At 55.9% G+C, this 15,850-nt stretch overlaps 1 protein-coding gene across 6 annotated transcripts in view; it reads left to right on the top strand.

The window, feature by feature from the left end:
- The window catches only part of PC (pyruvate carboxylase), a 102,398-nt gene that overhangs the window by 67,565 nt on the left and 18,983 nt on the right, over positions 1–15,850 (top strand). For 5 of the 6 annotated variants that reach the window (XM_058689779.1, XM_058689780.1, XM_058689781.1 and 2 more), the window contains 7 exons: positions 11,156–11,291; positions 11,441–11,625; positions 11,841–12,006; positions 12,119–12,264; positions 12,424–12,541; positions 12,816–12,967; positions 14,502–14,620. In XM_058689779.1, coding sequence (XP_058545762.1) covers positions 11,156–11,291; positions 11,441–11,625; positions 11,841–12,006; positions 12,119–12,264; positions 12,424–12,541; positions 12,816–12,967; positions 14,502–14,620 — 1,022 coding nt within the window. Of the gene's footprint in view, positions 1–5,999; positions 6,005–11,155; positions 11,292–11,440; positions 11,626–11,840; positions 12,007–12,118; positions 12,265–12,423; positions 12,542–12,815; positions 12,968–14,501; positions 14,621–15,850 lie in introns of those variants that run through there. The other variant, XM_058689783.1, reaches the window with a different exon arrangement.

The following is a 15,850-nucleotide window of genomic DNA, read 5'->3' as shown; positions in this document are numbered from 1 at the left end:
ATTTTTGTTAAAGTACATTTTTAGCTTTTACAGTATTAAAATCAAGTAAATATTCACATTGGTGAACCCAAATGTATACATGGTAACATTTTCTTGTGTGACTTCTCCATTTCCTGGAGTTACTATTTACCTTCTTTTTCATCCCTAAATTGTAAATTGCCATCTCCTCTCCATTTTTTCAGGGACTAGAGGCAATGCAGCCTGGTTTTTTTGGTTACTTAACCCTCCCCTTTCCTGCCCTCTCTTGGAACTCCCCTCCCTCTGCCGATGTCCCAGGCGGTGGCTCTCTGGGCTCTGTCACCATCTTCCAGAGAACTCTCCTCACCTCCTTCTATGCCGGCTCCCAGGTTCCTCATCTTGGTTCATTTACTTCCTTATCTTGTTAGTGCCCCTCTCCCAGGAGCTTCCCCAGCACCAGGGCTCCTGGGCAGTGAACTTGCCTTGGCCAGGCGTGCCTTAAAAGGTCTTTATTTTGCCCTCACACTTGATTGGTAGTTTAATTAGGTGGAGCGTTCTAGGTTGGAGGATATCTTCCCTCAAAAGTAGCCTCAGGCTCAGTGTCACTGTTGAAGACCTTCTCCTCCTTTTCCAAAGTGTAGTAGCCTGAGGGATGGCCCCCAAAGATCTCCAGGTCCTCATCCCTAGAACCTGTAGGTGGCACCTTATAAGGAAAAGGGGTCTTTGCAGAGGCGATGAAGTGAAGGACCTTGACATGAGGTGATCCCGGATTATCCAGGGACCCTGAATGCCATCACACGTGTCCTCAGGAGAGAGAGGCATGAGGCTACACTTGGCAGGGAAGACCAAGTGACCACAGAGGCCGAGACTGGAGGGATGTGGCCACAACAGAGGCAGCTGGCAGGGGCTGCAAGCTGGGGGCTGTAGGGTAGGACACCACCCCCCACGGCCAGGCCTCTGGGGGAGCACGGTCCTGCCAGCACCTCGATTTGGGCCCATGAAACTGATGCTGAACTTTTCTGGCCTCCCAAACAAAAAGGGAATACATCTTTGTTGCTTTAAGCCACCAAGGCTGCAGTGATTTGTGACGGTCTGGCCAGCAAACTCATGCGGGAAGCTGGTGGAGCCTTTCCGGTCCCTTTGCCAGCTGTGACTTGTGGTGTCGCTCTGGCACCTCAGAGTGCCCTTGCCACCGCCACCGAAATGCACGTCCCTGGCCCCGGGACTGCCATGTGCCGGTCTTCCTGTTATGCTTTCTGGGCGATGTCCTCGACTGTCTTCTCCTTCTTCTATTTATTATGGTTAAAAATGTCTGCAACTCTATTTTTAATTTCCTAGAGCTCTTCCTCGTTGCCTTTAAAATAGCTGCCGCCTCTCAATGCGATAGCTTCTCTTACTTCTCAGAGATTAATTATAGTTTTTTTTCCTAACTATCTGCTCTCCATATTACCAGAGTTCCCTGTTTTTTATTCCCCATTTGTCTTGGTGAATTTGGGGCGATCCCCTCAAATAGCTGGGGATCTTGGCTGTCCATTCATGCTGAAGACTGAGTTGGATGTGGGTTGGAAAACCTGAGCACAGCGGGGCTCAAGGGCCACCGGCCTTGGAGGGGAGACTGAGGCAGCCGCTTCCCCGGTGCCCACTAAGTGCTGGTTGCTGCAGCCCCGCCCTGGGCTGCTGGTTTCCTAGAGAGGGGTCCTCGCTGCCTGCTGCCTCATCAGCCTGGAAGCCACTTTTGTGGAAGGGGAGGGGTTTGCAGCATCCCTGTGCTGCCTGGCCTCCCTTCCCCAGTTCCCTGGGCTCTGTCTGCCTCCCTGCCCCCAGGTGAAGCCTCTGCAGGGCCTGGTGGCCAGAGCATCTGGCTTACCTGGGTCTCACTTCCTGGGGCTCCACACCTGTGTCCTAGGGGCGCAGGGAACCATCATGGGCGGGGGGGGGGGGGAGGTTGGGAAAACTCAGGACTTGACCATAGGGGACTCGGGACCGCATGGCCCTCACAGGGGCCACGAGTGTTGCTCTTCCTCACCGGTCTTTACCTACAGCCGCTTCTGTTCTTTAACTTGGCATCACCACCATTCATCCCGCTTTTAAAACAGGAGCCAAGAGTCCTTACCTGCAGCTGCCACCCCTCATCTGAAAGGTGCTGGCCGTCCGATGGCGCCACGTTTCTTAGTTCGGTTCTCACGATCTCTTGCCTACATTAGAACATCTTCCTCATTGTTTGCTACCTTCTAGCCTTGCCTCCTCAGATCCAGCTTCCTCACAACGACCCGAGTGGTCCCTGTACATTGCAAGTCTCTTTCCCTTGCCTGGTTTCTTTGGTGGCACCTCCTGACCTTGGAGATATAGTCCACGCCCCTTGCCGTGCACGCGAGCCCCTGACCTGGCGTCAGAGTCCACGTGTCTGCCCTTGGTCTCCCCTGAGCACCTTCACCCTGGCCTCTGGCCTCAGTGGACATCCACTAGGCTGGCTGCTCCTTTGCCTTGGCTCCAGCTGCCCCACACCTAAACCACCTCCCCCTCCTCCTCATCCTTGAAGACTTGGCCCGGTGTCCCTCCGGAGGTCTTCCTGCTCACTGGTCGTGCTGGCACTGCTCACTGCTCGTGTTTGCTGCCTCCCACTCGGCCCTCCCTGGTGGGGGCGCTGATCACGATCCCGAACAGCTCCAAGCTCTCAGGGCCCTGCTGCGGCCTCTGTTAGGATGAGCAGGTGAGAGAAGGGGACATCTTTAACAACCGGTGCTCCCCGCTCCTTGGTTTTAGGGTCTCTGTAGGTTCTGGTCATTAGTGGGGAACCTGGGTCTGTTAGTTTCCGAGGGCTGTCATAGCAAAGTCCCCAAACATATAACAAAGATTTATTATTTCACGGTTTTGGAGGCCAGAAGTCCAAAATCAATGTCGGCAGGGCCTTGTTTTCTCTGAAAGCTGTAGGGGAGGATCTTTCCTTTATCTTCCAGCTTCTGGTACTTTCCAGCAATCCTTATAGATGCATCTTTCTGGACACATGGCCGTCTTCTCCCTGTGTGTCTTCACATGATCTTCCTCCTGTGTCTTTCTCTGTGTCCAAATTTCCCCTTTTTATGAGGACACCAAGCATATTGCCTTTAGGGCCCACCCTGGGGACCTCATTTTGACTAATTTGACTCTGTAAAGACCCTGTTTCCAACTAAGGTCACATTCTGAGGTGCTGTGGGTTGGGACTTGCATAGATCTCCTTGGAGGACTCAGTTCAGTCCATACAGTGGCATCTACTTCCTGCCATCTTGGGATTAGGGTGAACTGGGTAAGCACGTGGGGAGGAGGTGCTGCGTGACTCTCCAGCCGGAGTGCTGTGCTGTGAAGGCGTCAGGGAGCTTCCTGGACTGCCTGCATGCCTGCTCTGTTCTGGTGTCCCATCTCCCTGAAAAGCCACTATCCAGCCACTGTCCAGAATGGAGGCTCTAGTGCCGGTCGCCTTGCGCGGCTCTCCTGGTTCCCACCTTTTTCTGACCTTGCCCTTTTAACTAAACATCCTTGTCAACACTTTGGGCTCTAATCTGTGTGTAAGGGGCACTTGTATGTCCCGCTGACTTGTGTGTGCTGATCCTAGGGGGGACCAGGCCGTATTAATCTTTGTCTCAGCATTCCAAAATGTTTCTGGAAACTCTTGTGACCTATTCATTCGTTCGTTTGTTCATTCATTCCCGAGACATTTAATCTCGGTGTCCGGCACAGTATGGAGTGCTAGGGAAACAGTGAAGGACAAAATAGACTGAGGATCCTGTCCCCAGGGTCCTTAGAATGTCTTGTGGGATGGGTGAACGAATCATTACAACATTAACTGCTCCTTTCTGAGGACAGATGTGACCTCACCCACATCCTCCACAGACAGGACAGTAGGGTGTGGCAAGAACAATGACAGATCTTTCCCAGGGTGGGTATTGAGCTCACCAAGGAGGTTGGGTGTCCAGGAATGCCTTTCTGAGTGAGTCTAAAGGATGTGGAGAAATCAGGGCAAGTGGCCTTCTGACGTTCTGGTACCTGGGCAAGCAGGTCGGCCGTAGCTCTCCTTTTGCACCAGGGGGCAGTGTTCAACCTGCAAGTGTCCCTGCCCTTGACCGAGGCTGGGACAGGGCAGCCACTGTATCGCCAGTTTGCCCCCTCCTCATCCCTGTCCATCCCTGTCCTTCCCTGCTGCTGCCCTGCAGGCCCAGACCCCTTGCTCACCTCCTTTCTCTGAGCCTCCGTCCCCCTGCCCACAAAGCCCAGCAGCCCACACAGTGCCATTTGTCCCAGTGTGGCTGTTTCACCTTCTCCCCTCTGCCTGCTGCCTTAAATCAGGGGCTGTGGGGGTTTTGTGGAGCCTTGTCGGCTGGTTCTGAACCACAGTGGCCTCTCAGGGTAGGAGCCGGCTGTGTGGCCCCAGGCCACGTGCTGTTTTTACTCCTGTCTCTGTCTTTGGTATTCTCGCTTTCCTTTCTTCTTCATCTGTCACCTTCACTGTCTTCCTGTCCTCCCTTCCGCTCCCCCTACCCAGATGTCTCAGCCTTAGTCAAGCCTCTCTCGGGAGCTTCAATACCAGCTGCTGCTGCCTGCAAAGTCCAACGGAGTCCTTTCCTTTCATCTGTCTCTGTTGGCCGCCAGCCCTGGGGCCCCGTTGGACACGTTGAGGACAGTGCAGAGCTGCTTGGAGAGAAAACTCCCCAAGAGCAGCCCCACCCATCAGAGGCTCGCTTCTGCTACGGCTGGAGTCCACTGCCAAGAACTCCGTCCTTCTGGTTTTGACCTGCTTTTGCTGGCACTGCTGAGGCCAACTGGGGGCCGGGGAAGGAGCACGATAATGGTGCTGGTGCTGGGAGGGTCGGGAGAGTAGATGGATAGGAATCTTGTTAGTTACTTTGGAGATTCCTGAGGCCTATTTCTGGGCCGCTGTCCTTTCTCCTCACTCCCTCTGGCTGCCCTCCTGCACACCTCTGACCTGGATGTGCTAAGGGGCTTGGGAACTGCGGGTGGGCAGTCCAGACTGTGGGCTTCTAAGACTGCCATCAACCAGGTACTCCCAAAGCAGGGCCATGGCTTTCCCTTCCGAATGTGCCTCCCTTTCCAACTGCCCACAGCTGTCCTCTGAGGCTGCAGGAGGTGCTGTGTAAAGAACAGGGATATTTAGGGTGGACGCAGTACAGATCCTTGAAGGAACGTTCCGGGGCCTGACACTTGGGCCGCGGCAGGCTCCTCTGGCTGGGAGCGCACACACCCTGAGCACAGTGGTCATATTGTCTGGACCAAAATTTGGATGATGATAGCTTGACACCAGAATTTTGTGCTGCTCAGGGTTGCAGGAGGCAGCTTGGGAGATGTAGTTTTGGTCGGAAGTCGTGGGACTTCAGATGTCTAGGGACATTTTGATGATTTATTGGAGTAAGTGAAGCTGTCCTAGCTTATCGGGGACACATGATTGCTGGCGCTGTTAGCCTGCCCTCGGGGGGGGGGGGGGGGGGGAGAAGTGCAGAGCCACTGGCTGCCCTGCAGGAAGTTCAGGCCAGTGACACAGTTTTTATCAGGAGTCGGTTTTTTGGTTTTTGGTTTCCAAGTGCCTGTCACACTGTGCCTCTGATAAAGGCCACAGCTTACTTCGCTGGTTGGTCATGACACCATGTGCCCTGAGAGATCAGAGCTCCTGCTCTGGAGGGCGGCCTGCTGGGTGACCTGGGCTGTTACTTAATCCCACCTGCCTGCTTCCTTATCTGTACAAGGGAGCGATAAGGAGCCTATTACGTGAGTTAGCACTTGCAGAGCATCCCGCAGAGCATCCCACGCAGAGCCCAGCACCTGATAAAGGCTAGAGGCTCTGCCGGGTTTGCTGGTCACCGTGTGTCCCCACCTGCCTGCACCGGCCTGGCACGTAGGTGGAGCGTGGTGAGTGCTGGGTGTCGTAGAAGCCAAGTGGGCAGGTCATCGAGATTGGGCAGAAGGTCTCCAGACCTTCCCCCTACCTCCTTCCACAGGTTCTTTAGGCACCTTCCTGACTTGGTTGTTATCACTACCTTCTGGAAGGGGAACACTGAGCGTATTGATCAGTGTTGGAGGAGAAATTGAAGCTCGGGGAGAAGTAGAAACCGTGGAGTCCTGCTGAGAGGCAGCGGGGAGAAAGCAGGTGTCCAGACACTCCTTGCTTCGCAGCGCCTCACGCTTGCCTGCAAGGCGTTGTTTACACGTCCCAAGTGAGAGTCAAAGCCGTCTTATTCCCCATCTCTAATGCACAACCCGAGGCCAAGGAAAGAGATCTGTCAGCTGGCATTTGCAAAAAATAGCAAACAGCCCTCTCTGGGACTGTCAGCTCTCTGGAGAGGAAACCAGGATGAGATCTTCGGGTGATGGTTGCTTTTCTCCTACCCACCGTTTCTGTCCCCATCGCTGAGGTCAGAGAAGACTTTTGCCCTGAGCATCACCAGCCCGGAGCAAGGCCCACTGTGCTCTGGCAGCATCTGAGCGGCCTGTCCTCCTGAGGAGACCCGCCCAGCGAGGCTGTCCTGTCCGGGCAAGCGCCTCCCTTGCTGAAGGGTTCCAATTGTGTCAGGGAGGGTCTGCTGATGCGACACCATGAGGGCTTTCCAACATGCTGAGTTTGGTTAACAAGGCCTTTGGAATCGGAGATTCTCAAACTGTCTATGACCTTGAGGATTTCTTGGTTATCATCCACCAACCAAAAACCTGTGGTGGGAGCCTGGCTCCAGCCCCACCCCACTCACCCGTGACCAGCACTTCTGCACCTTTGCCTGTTCTCTGCCAGGTGTGAGGATGACAAGGAGGCCACCTGGAACAGTGCCTGCGGGAAGGCCTGCGCTCTGGAGGCTGTTTGGGGGAGAGTGCCACTGTGAGAAGCTGGCACTCAGGTCACACTCTGCGATGCCAGGGTTTATCTCTGGGCAAGGGGCCCCGTGTCATGCCAGAGGCAGCCCCTGTGGGAGGGCTGTGGGAAGGGAGTTTGGTGCTCCGTGGCCTTCCCACTGCCCTCCGCTCCCGCCCTAGGGGCTCTGCTTCTACTGGTGGGTCTCGCCGGGTGCGTCCAGCAGCACAGCTTCCGGCCTCCACTTCCCCCACCCCCAAGCACTGCACAGGGGCCTCTCCTCCCTCCAGGGGTGGGAGATGGGGTGAGATTCAGGGAGGAGTGGGAGTCTGCCCACTCAGCCCCTCCCTTTGGCCCATCCCAGAACCCTCAAACTCAACATACCCAGAGAGGACTCATCACACACATGACCCACGAGTGTCCCGCTTCCCAGAAGAGAGGGCTCTGCCAGGCAGCCGACCTCTGCCCTGCAGTTTCCCCCAGCTATAGTTGATTCTGGAAAGGCCTCAGGAAGCACCTGGCAGCTGACCCTGCACTCCCCTACCCCCAGGGGTCAAGTCTGGGAGGAGAGTGGAATTTGACTAGGGGAAAGGCTGGGTGCTGAGTTAGCCGAGTTCTAAGAAGGGTGGAGATGTTCTGGGAATGAGGTAACTTTTTTTTTTTTTTTAAATTTTTTTAAGTTTATTTATTTTGAGAGAGAGAGCACGCATACAAATGAGGGAGGGGCAGAGAGAGAGGATCTCAAACAGGCCCCTGGCTGTCAGCACAGAGCCCGATGTGGGGCTTGAACTCACGAAACCGCGAGATCATGACCTGAGCTGAAACCAAGAGTCGGATGCTTAACCAACTAAGCCACCCAGGCGCCCCATGGAGTGACATTTTTTTATTCATCCCCGTGTCCTCCTGTCCCAAGCCTAGCATTGGGGGTGGTGGGGGGTGTCGGGGTCACATGTGACTCAGCTGTGAATGGAGCTGCACAGCTGTGTCTAGGCTCTGAGGGGAGCATGACTGGTGCCTTCTGTCCGGACTGGCCTCTCCGGACCCTGTCCCGGCTGCTCACCGATGTTTCTGTGCCTTTAACCTCCAGTGGCAGCAGGTCCTAATCACTCAAGGCTGTCCGCTGTCCCCCTGCTGGCTCGTGTCCTGCCTCAGATCATCTGCCTTGCAATCTTTCCTGGCCCCAAGGGGTCAAGGGAGCGAGCTTGAGGCTGTGAATCACCTACTGCCTGCATGACCCAACCTCCCTGCCTCCCTTTGCCTTGGGCCCCACAGCCACCGTGGGCGTCCCTTACCCTGCTTTCAGTCTTAACCACCACCTAGGCTTCCAGCACCCTGGTGCCTGAGCACTGTGTATGCCAGGGCCAGTGACCTCAGGCGGAGCAGCCACTGGCCCGTGGCCTCCCTGGGCAGAAGCAGCTGTGGGTCCCTGGCTGGTGCAGAGTGAGTGCTGTGGGGAGGGCCCACTGCGACCCCCTGAGTGCGGGTCTAACTGCGCATGGGCCAGGTGCCCTGGGGCGGTGGGCCTGGTGCTGTGGAGGGGGCTCAGGAGCGTGGGTTGTGTGGGGCTGCATGGAGACGGTTCCTTCTTGTCCCCGTGCTCTTGTGGGAAGAAAGGATGGTGGGAAGATGGTGATCGTGGCCCAGCATTTACCACTGGACTCAGCGATCCCCAGAAGACCTGTCGAGGTTGGGAGTGGGGGTGCCCGGTTTCAGAGATGATGAAATGAGGCCTTGATTGTCCAGATCTCACGGCTTGTGGGGACCCTACGGGGGGGGGGGGGGGGGCAGTCCCAGGCCTGTGGACTCCAGGCTTGAACACTGGGCCGCCAGCAGCAGACGGGGCTGCTCTCTACTCCTCTTTCTCCATTGCTCTGGCTTTGGCAAGAAGGCCCTGACCTTTCCTCTCTGTGAGCTTCTGCCTGGCTCTCTCCTGCACCCCAGGGCCTGATCTGCTTGGACATGGCTTCAGGGGCATCTGGAGGCTCCCACCTAGATCCCGGCTCTGCATATGTAACGTAGAACTGCCAGGGAAGGCCTGGCTGCAGCATCTGTGAGGATCCAACATGACAATGTGTGTGCAATGGCCACCGAGGCCTGGGGGTTTTTCGGGCTCCCTGTGTCGTCACTGTGAGCTACGAGGCGCTGGCACCCACTGTCCACCTAGCCTCCAGGGATCCCTTTCTGTCTCTGGAAAAGGGAGAGGGCAGTGTGAGGGGGCATTTAACACGAGGCAGTGGGTAAGTTCCTACATGGTAGGAGCAAACCCACCCAGGTGGGAGAAAAGATTGGGCCTCCCTGGAAACTTCTGGAGGTTTGTGACTGTTGGGGCCAGTGTCACCTGCTGTGAGGCTGCTCACCTGTAGACAGGTGAGGAAGACCCATAGCCGGTTCTTCCAGGCAATAGGTGCGGAAGGTGAGGTGGCCCCACTGTGCTGTGGGGAGAGGGCCCAGCCTCGTTCACTGGCAGCTTGTCTCACAGGACATAGCGGAGTTCTCTGTCTCCCTCGGGGAGACGGTTCAGGTGCCCTGCTTAGCTTTTTTTGTGCAAAGATCTTCTCTCTCTCCTGTATGTCTTCATTGCGCCTCTAATTATAAATAATACATCTCTGGTGGAGAAAGTATAGACTGGAGAAACACAAGGAAGGAAAAAACCCAACACTGAGCCAATTCTAGAACATAGGAGTGAGTGATGTGCTGACAGAGCTCCTTCCAGTTGATTTCCTTGCCTAAAAAAAAAAAAAAAAAACTTCATGAAATCATATTTTTACCTTTTAAATTTCTGTAGCATCACATTCTAGCATAAGCATTTCCTATGTCACCAGAGCTGTGCACTCATTTTTTTTTTTAATGTTTATTTTTGAGAGAGAGAGAGAGAGAGCGCATGCACGTAAGTAGAGGAAGGGTGGAGAGAGAGGGAGACACAGAATCTGAAGCAGGCTCCAGACTCTGAGCTGTCAGGCCAGAGCCTGATGCGGGGCCCGAACTCACGAACCATGAGATCATGACCTGAGACAAAGTCAGACGCTTAGCCCACTGAGCCACTCAGGTGCCCTGAAACACTCATTTTTAATGGCTACATAATGTCTGTTTGTATAGATGTCTTCCTGTTGGATCCATAAGTGGTTTCTAATTATTTGCTACTGTAAATAATACTGTTTTGAGCATCTTTCTGCACCCATCTTGGTTCCCATTTTAGAATATTTCCTTGGGTTGGATTCCTAGAATGGTAACGACTGGGCCAAGGGGTGTAAATATTTCAAAGGCTCCTGATAGGGTTTCCAGGGAGCTTTCCAGAGAACTGCCCTGATCTCCAGACCTCACCTGCGGGTCTGTCTCCCATAGGCCTTACCAGTGCTGAACCTGATTGTTGCACAACACTGTTGCTAATCTAATAGGCAAAGTGCCACCTCACTATTCTCTTCTGTCTGTGTTTTCTCCTGAGGTGAAACTGCTAAGGGTTTATTAACCGCTTCTGTTTACTGCTCTGTTGCCACGCTTGTCCTAAAGGAGCGTTTTGCCTCTTCTCGGCTTGACCCCGTATGGTGGTTTGGGCTCTTTCTACGGGGCCTTGTCCCAGCTGCAGATCCGCATGTGGCCGTGAGCAGAGCAGGCATTCGGTGCCCAGGACGAGGCGAGATTTGTACCTCAGGCCTGCTCTCTGGCGTGTATGCCGTCGATGGCCAAGGCGGTGGGTTCGTGACGCTCTGCCGGGAAAGAGCTTCCCTCCCGGGGGGTGGTTATCTGAGGCAGATCTCAGAGGATCGGGCTGCTGGGGGATCTGTGAGGGGGAGATAGCACGGTAATAGCTGAAGATCGCTGCACTTTAAGTGGCCTCTAGAAGAGGAGGTTTCTGCCACCACTTGAAGAAGTCTGCACTTCTGAAGTCTGAGTGGAGGCTTGGATGGCTTCCTGAGACAGCACTGGTGCAGGGGGGCTCCTCGGGAGATCTGTCGTCACCCTCATTGCCTGGCCAGGCGGAACCCTGATGGAGGGACACGGGGGTCAGCGTGGTGTGGGAGGTTCTCAAACCCGGGCTGCCGGGCCCCGCAGAGGGCACCGAAGGGGACTCTGACAATATGCACAGCGAGGGAACACAGGGCCTCTGGTTCACTGCCAGGATTGCTTTGAGAGCTTGTAGTGTTATGAAAGTTGTCAGGGCACTAGGGTGGGCTGGGTTCTGTTTGGGCTTGACTTCGCACCCTGCCCTACAGCCAGTCAGCCCCCCAGGGAGTGTTGGGCTTGGCCGGGAACTGAGGAGGGAGAGGGTGCTGGCTTTTGTGTGGGGCCGCCGCAGGGCTGGGATGGGATGCTTACTCTTCCTAGGGAGACCCTCTGTGCTGAGGCTGCTCCAACCCGGCTCTTGACTTCCAGATGCTGAAGTTCCGAACCATCCGTGGGGGCCTGAGGCTCCTGGGGATCCGCCGAGCCTCCACTGCCCCTGCTGCCTCCCCACACGTCCGGCGCCTGGAGTACAAGCCCATCAAGAAGGTCATGGTGGCCAACAGAGGTGAGTGCCCTTGGGCCCAGTGAGAGGAGCCCAGCACAGCCTTAGCGTCCCTCTTCTGCCCTTGCCCTGTCCACCAGCTCCCCGCCCGCCTCTGCTTCTGTAAGGACCCAGGAATCTGACGTCTTGGCCTGTTGCCCCTTTCCTCCAAGGTGAGATTGCCATCCGCGTGTTCCGGGCCTGCACGGAGCTGGGCATCCGCACCGTGGCTGTCTACTCGGAGCAGGACACAGGCCAGATGCACCGGCAGAAAGCAGATGAAGCCTACCTCATCGGCCGCGGCCTCGCCCCGGTGCAGGCCTATCTGCACATCCCAGACATCATCAAGGTGGCCAAGGTGAGCCGGGCTGGGCCTGGACCCCGTGCCTTCCCCAGGCTGGGCCCGGGCCCCAAGCCAGCCCACAGTAAGTGCTGTGAATAGGTGAATGGGTGAATGGACGAGTGAATGGAACGAGTGAGGTGGGGGCAGGTATGGGAGCCACAGGGTTTGGTCTGGGCTTGTGTGAAGGAATCTGAGAGATGCCTCATTCCTCTGATCCCTCCTGCCCCCAGGAAAACAATGTGGACGCGGTGCACCCTGGCTACGGGTTCCTGTCAGAGCGCGCGGACTTCGCCCAGGCCTGCCAGGATGCCGGGGTTCGGTTCATTGGGCCGAGCCCTGAGGTCGTCCGCAAGATGGGAGATAAGGTGGAGGCCCGGGCCATCGCTATCAGTGCAGGTGCATATGGCGGATGAGCCACTGGGGGCCGTACGGCGCCTCAAGAGGGGCTGTCCAAGGAGGGGGCTGGCGGGTTTGGGCAGGGAGGACCCACATGCCTGTCTTCCAACAGGTGTTCCCGTGGTCCCTGGCACAGACGCCCCCATCACCTCCCTGCACGAGGCCCATGAGTTCTCCAACACCTACGGCTTCCCCATTATCTTCAAGGCCGCCTACGGGGGCGGGGGACGTGGCATGAGGGTCGTGCACAGCTATGAGGTGAGCAGAAACCCAGGGCTGGGAGCAGAGCAGGGAGCCCCGCCAGGCCGTGAGGCCACCCATAGAGCAGACCCTGGGGTTCTGAGAAGGGGGTGGTCCTGCAGAAGGTGAGACAGAGCTTCAGGGCCCCATGTCTGCTCGCCTTGCCTGCCCTCTTAGGAGCTGGAGGAAAACTACAACCGGGCCTACTCGGAGGCTCTGGCTGCCTTTGGGAATGGTGCACTGTTTGTGGAGAAGTTCATTGAAAAGCCACGCCACATCGAGGTGCAGATCCTGGGTGAGTGGGGGCATTTGTGGGGCCCCAGCACAAGGCAGGAGTGGAGCAGGCCTGATCTTTCTGGGCTCACGACGGCTGGCCTCCAGGAGCTGTCCCTCCGGAAGACCCTTCCCCAGGAAGGGCTCAGGCCTTGGCCGTGGCAGTTTCCTTCCTGGCTGCCCCCTACCGCTGGGAGCAAGCGTTGATTGGCCGCGGTAGTTGTGTGGGGGCTAGGGGTGTTCACGAAGTGTTTTGGTCCCTGGAGAGGCTGAGGCCGGTTTACCTTTCACCGCAGGAGACCAGTACGGGAACATTTTGCACCTGTACGAGCGAGACTGTTCCATCCAGCGGCGGCACCAGAAAGTGGTTGAGATTGCTCCTGCTGCCCACCTGGACCCCCAGCTTCGGACCCGACTCACCAGTGACTCTGTCAAACTTGCTAAGCAGGTGAAAGGCGGGGGCCTTCAGGAACAGTCTCCCATGTGGAGACAAGGAGCCTGTTCCTATAGGCTCCCTCTGAGCTGCTGCCGGCTTAGGCCTCATGGCCAGTGGTCGCTGTCCAGATGTGGACAGTCTGCCAGGGAGCTAGGAGGTCCAGAGTGACTGGCTCTGGGAGGGAGGGGGGAGGACCATCTTGGAGGAGAAAGGGCTGACGTAGCATCCTCGGGGTCCTCCCTGTGTGAGAGCAGAGGTGTCAGGCCCGGGCCCAGAGGCCAAGCCTAGAGTCCAGAAAGGCTGAGAAGAAGGAGGGAAAGAGGCCACTGGCCACACCCTCTGCACAAATTGAGCTTCTGCGTGGCACCAACTAACCCCTGGAACAAAAGGCATGAGATCCAGTGGTTTCTGTTAGGATTAAGAAGCATTATTAAGGCATTTCTTCCATTCATTCTTGACCGTCCCCTGCATCACATTTGTTGCCACCCACGGAATTCTCAGATCCTCCTTCTGCTAATCTTTGCTCTACTGGGTCATGGAGGCAGCTCCCCCAGCAGTGACCTGCCCCGCTAGGCCTGCCCGGGAGAGCACCCACCCGGGCCAGGCCTTAGCAGGGGTCCTGCTGTCTGTTGTTCTGCCCCCTCCCGCCCCCAGAGTCCAGGCATCCCGCCCCCACTTCCGCCTCCCCTTCCCAGGGCCAAGTGGGAGCATCTTCTCACACCTGCCTTCCCCAGCACCCCGGCGGGCCTTGGTCCTGCTTTCCCTCTCAGAGTAGTGCTCCCTCAGACCTCTCAGGAGGCAGATGATTCCAGAGCCTTCCCCAGCTGAAAGACAGGGTTGGTGCTCTACAGAGAGGCTTCAGCCACAGTTAATATGAGGCATTGATTAGGATCTAATTTAGAGCTGTCATTTGGGTTACTTCGTATGAGGAGTAATCTTACCTGGAGTTGGGTCTAATTTATCGGCTCAGGCCATGTATCATGGTATAATAGATTTGAGGGAACTGACTGAAGTCTACTATGGGGTTCTGGGAGGACCAGAGAGAGACCGGTTGAATGAGGGTTGAATTTTGCATTAGAATCTTCACTGTTGGTTGTCTCAGGTGGCATCTCTTTGGGTTGTGGCCAGAGGTGGGGACGAGTAAAGCAGAGGGGAACTTTCTGAAAACCCTTTAAGAACGAGAAGGCCCTGCACAGGCCGGGCTATGCGTGGCGGGGCCTGTCCGCCGGGGAGAGGGCACTGATTGATTCTGGATCTGGTGGTGCCTCTGATGTCTCGCCCAGACAAGCCGGCCGAAGCTGGCAGAGGCTCGGCGGAGCCCTGGGGAGACATCCGGGCAGGGGTCCGGGCCCTGGGTTGGCGGTGCTCACCCAGGGTTGGGGGGGTGGGGGTGGGAGGGGCGGCAGGGCTGGTGGGCTGCCCGCCGTCTCTTGGGGCGGGGTCCGCCTCAGTCTGCTCTTTCGGAACCAGCCTGGTGGCTGCATCTGAGCCGGGGTGGCCGGCAGGCCCCCGTCGGTCGGGCCCTGCTGACGTGGCCACTCCACAGGTGGGCTACGAGAATGCGGGCACCGTGGAGTTCCTGGTGGACAAGCACGGCAAACACTACTTCATCGAGGTCAACTCCCGCCTGCAGGTGGAGCACACCGTCACCGAGGAGATCACTGAGTGAGTGGGGCAGGGGGGAGTGGGGGCGCGGCCGCTGGGTTTCCTACAAAATCCACAGCAGGCGGCTGCTGGGGAGCTCAGCTCACTGTCCACTGTGGTAGAGAGCAGCTGGCGATCTAGGCACTTACTCTTTGCAAAAAATATTACTAGCGAGTACTGTATGCTGGGGTGCCGGCGGGGGCTCAGTCGGTTAAGCGTTCGACTTCGGCTCAGGTCATGATCTCACAGTGTGGGAGTTTGAGCCCTGCATTGGGCCCTTTGCTGTCGGCTCAGAGCCCGCTTTGGATCCTCTGTCTACCTCTCTCTCTGCCCCTCCTCCACTCACTCTCTCAAAAATAAACATTAAGGAAAAAAAAAAGTACTACATGCTTATCGTAAGAATTGAGGAGCAAATAAAAAAAATATGGAGAACTCCCCCCCTGCCTCCCCAGAACTGGGATGTGAGGAGGCTCAGGCCACGGGTAGGCTGGAGGAAGCTCTGGGTTTCAGGTGAAGAGCTGGGGACTCAGGTCAAGAAAGTGGCCGGCCCAGCACGGCATCACCTGTGCCCACGCTACATCTCGTGGTTTTGTTCCATCTGTATGTATTTTAGTATATAAATAGTTAGACACAACTGAGATGCTTTGGGCAGAATTTCTATTCTACTTTTATTTTTATTTAAAAAAAATTTTTTTTTTTTAATTTTTTTTTTTTTTTTTTAATGTTTATTTATTTTTGAGACAGAGAGAGACAGAGCATGAACAGGGGAGGGGCAGAGAGAGAGGGAGACACAGAATCTGAAACAGGCTCCAGGCTCTGAGCTGTCAGCACAGAGCCCGACGCGGGGCTCGAACTCACGCACTGCGAGATCGTGACCTGAGCCGAAGTCGGCCGCTTAACCGACTGAGCCACCCAGGCGCCCCTAAAAAAATTTTTTTAAGTTTATTTATTTATTTTGAGAGACAGAATGTGTGATCAGGAGAGGGGCAGAGAGAGGGAGAAAGAGAGTCCCAAGCAGGCTCTGCACTATCAGTGCAGAGCCCGACGTGGGGCTCGATCCCACAAACCGTGAGATCATGACCCGAGCCAAAATCAAGAGTCGGACGGATGCTCAACCGACTGAGTCCCCCAGGCCCCCCTCTTCTACTTTTAATACTGTTGAAAGCACTCTCCAGGTAATACTTTAGATATGTGTGTATCATAACTTATATACATAACCCTCTGTTACTACATGTCATCTCTGGGTTTTGT

This window comes from Neofelis nebulosa, chromosome 10, assembly GCF_028018385.1.
Source record: "Neofelis nebulosa isolate mNeoNeb1 chromosome 10, mNeoNeb1.pri, whole genome shotgun sequence".
Lineage (NCBI taxonomy): Eukaryota > Metazoa > Chordata > Mammalia > Carnivora > Felidae > Neofelis > Neofelis nebulosa.
The sequence above is the reverse complement of the archived record's forward strand: the minus strand, read 5'-3'. Positions and strand labels throughout refer to the sequence as shown.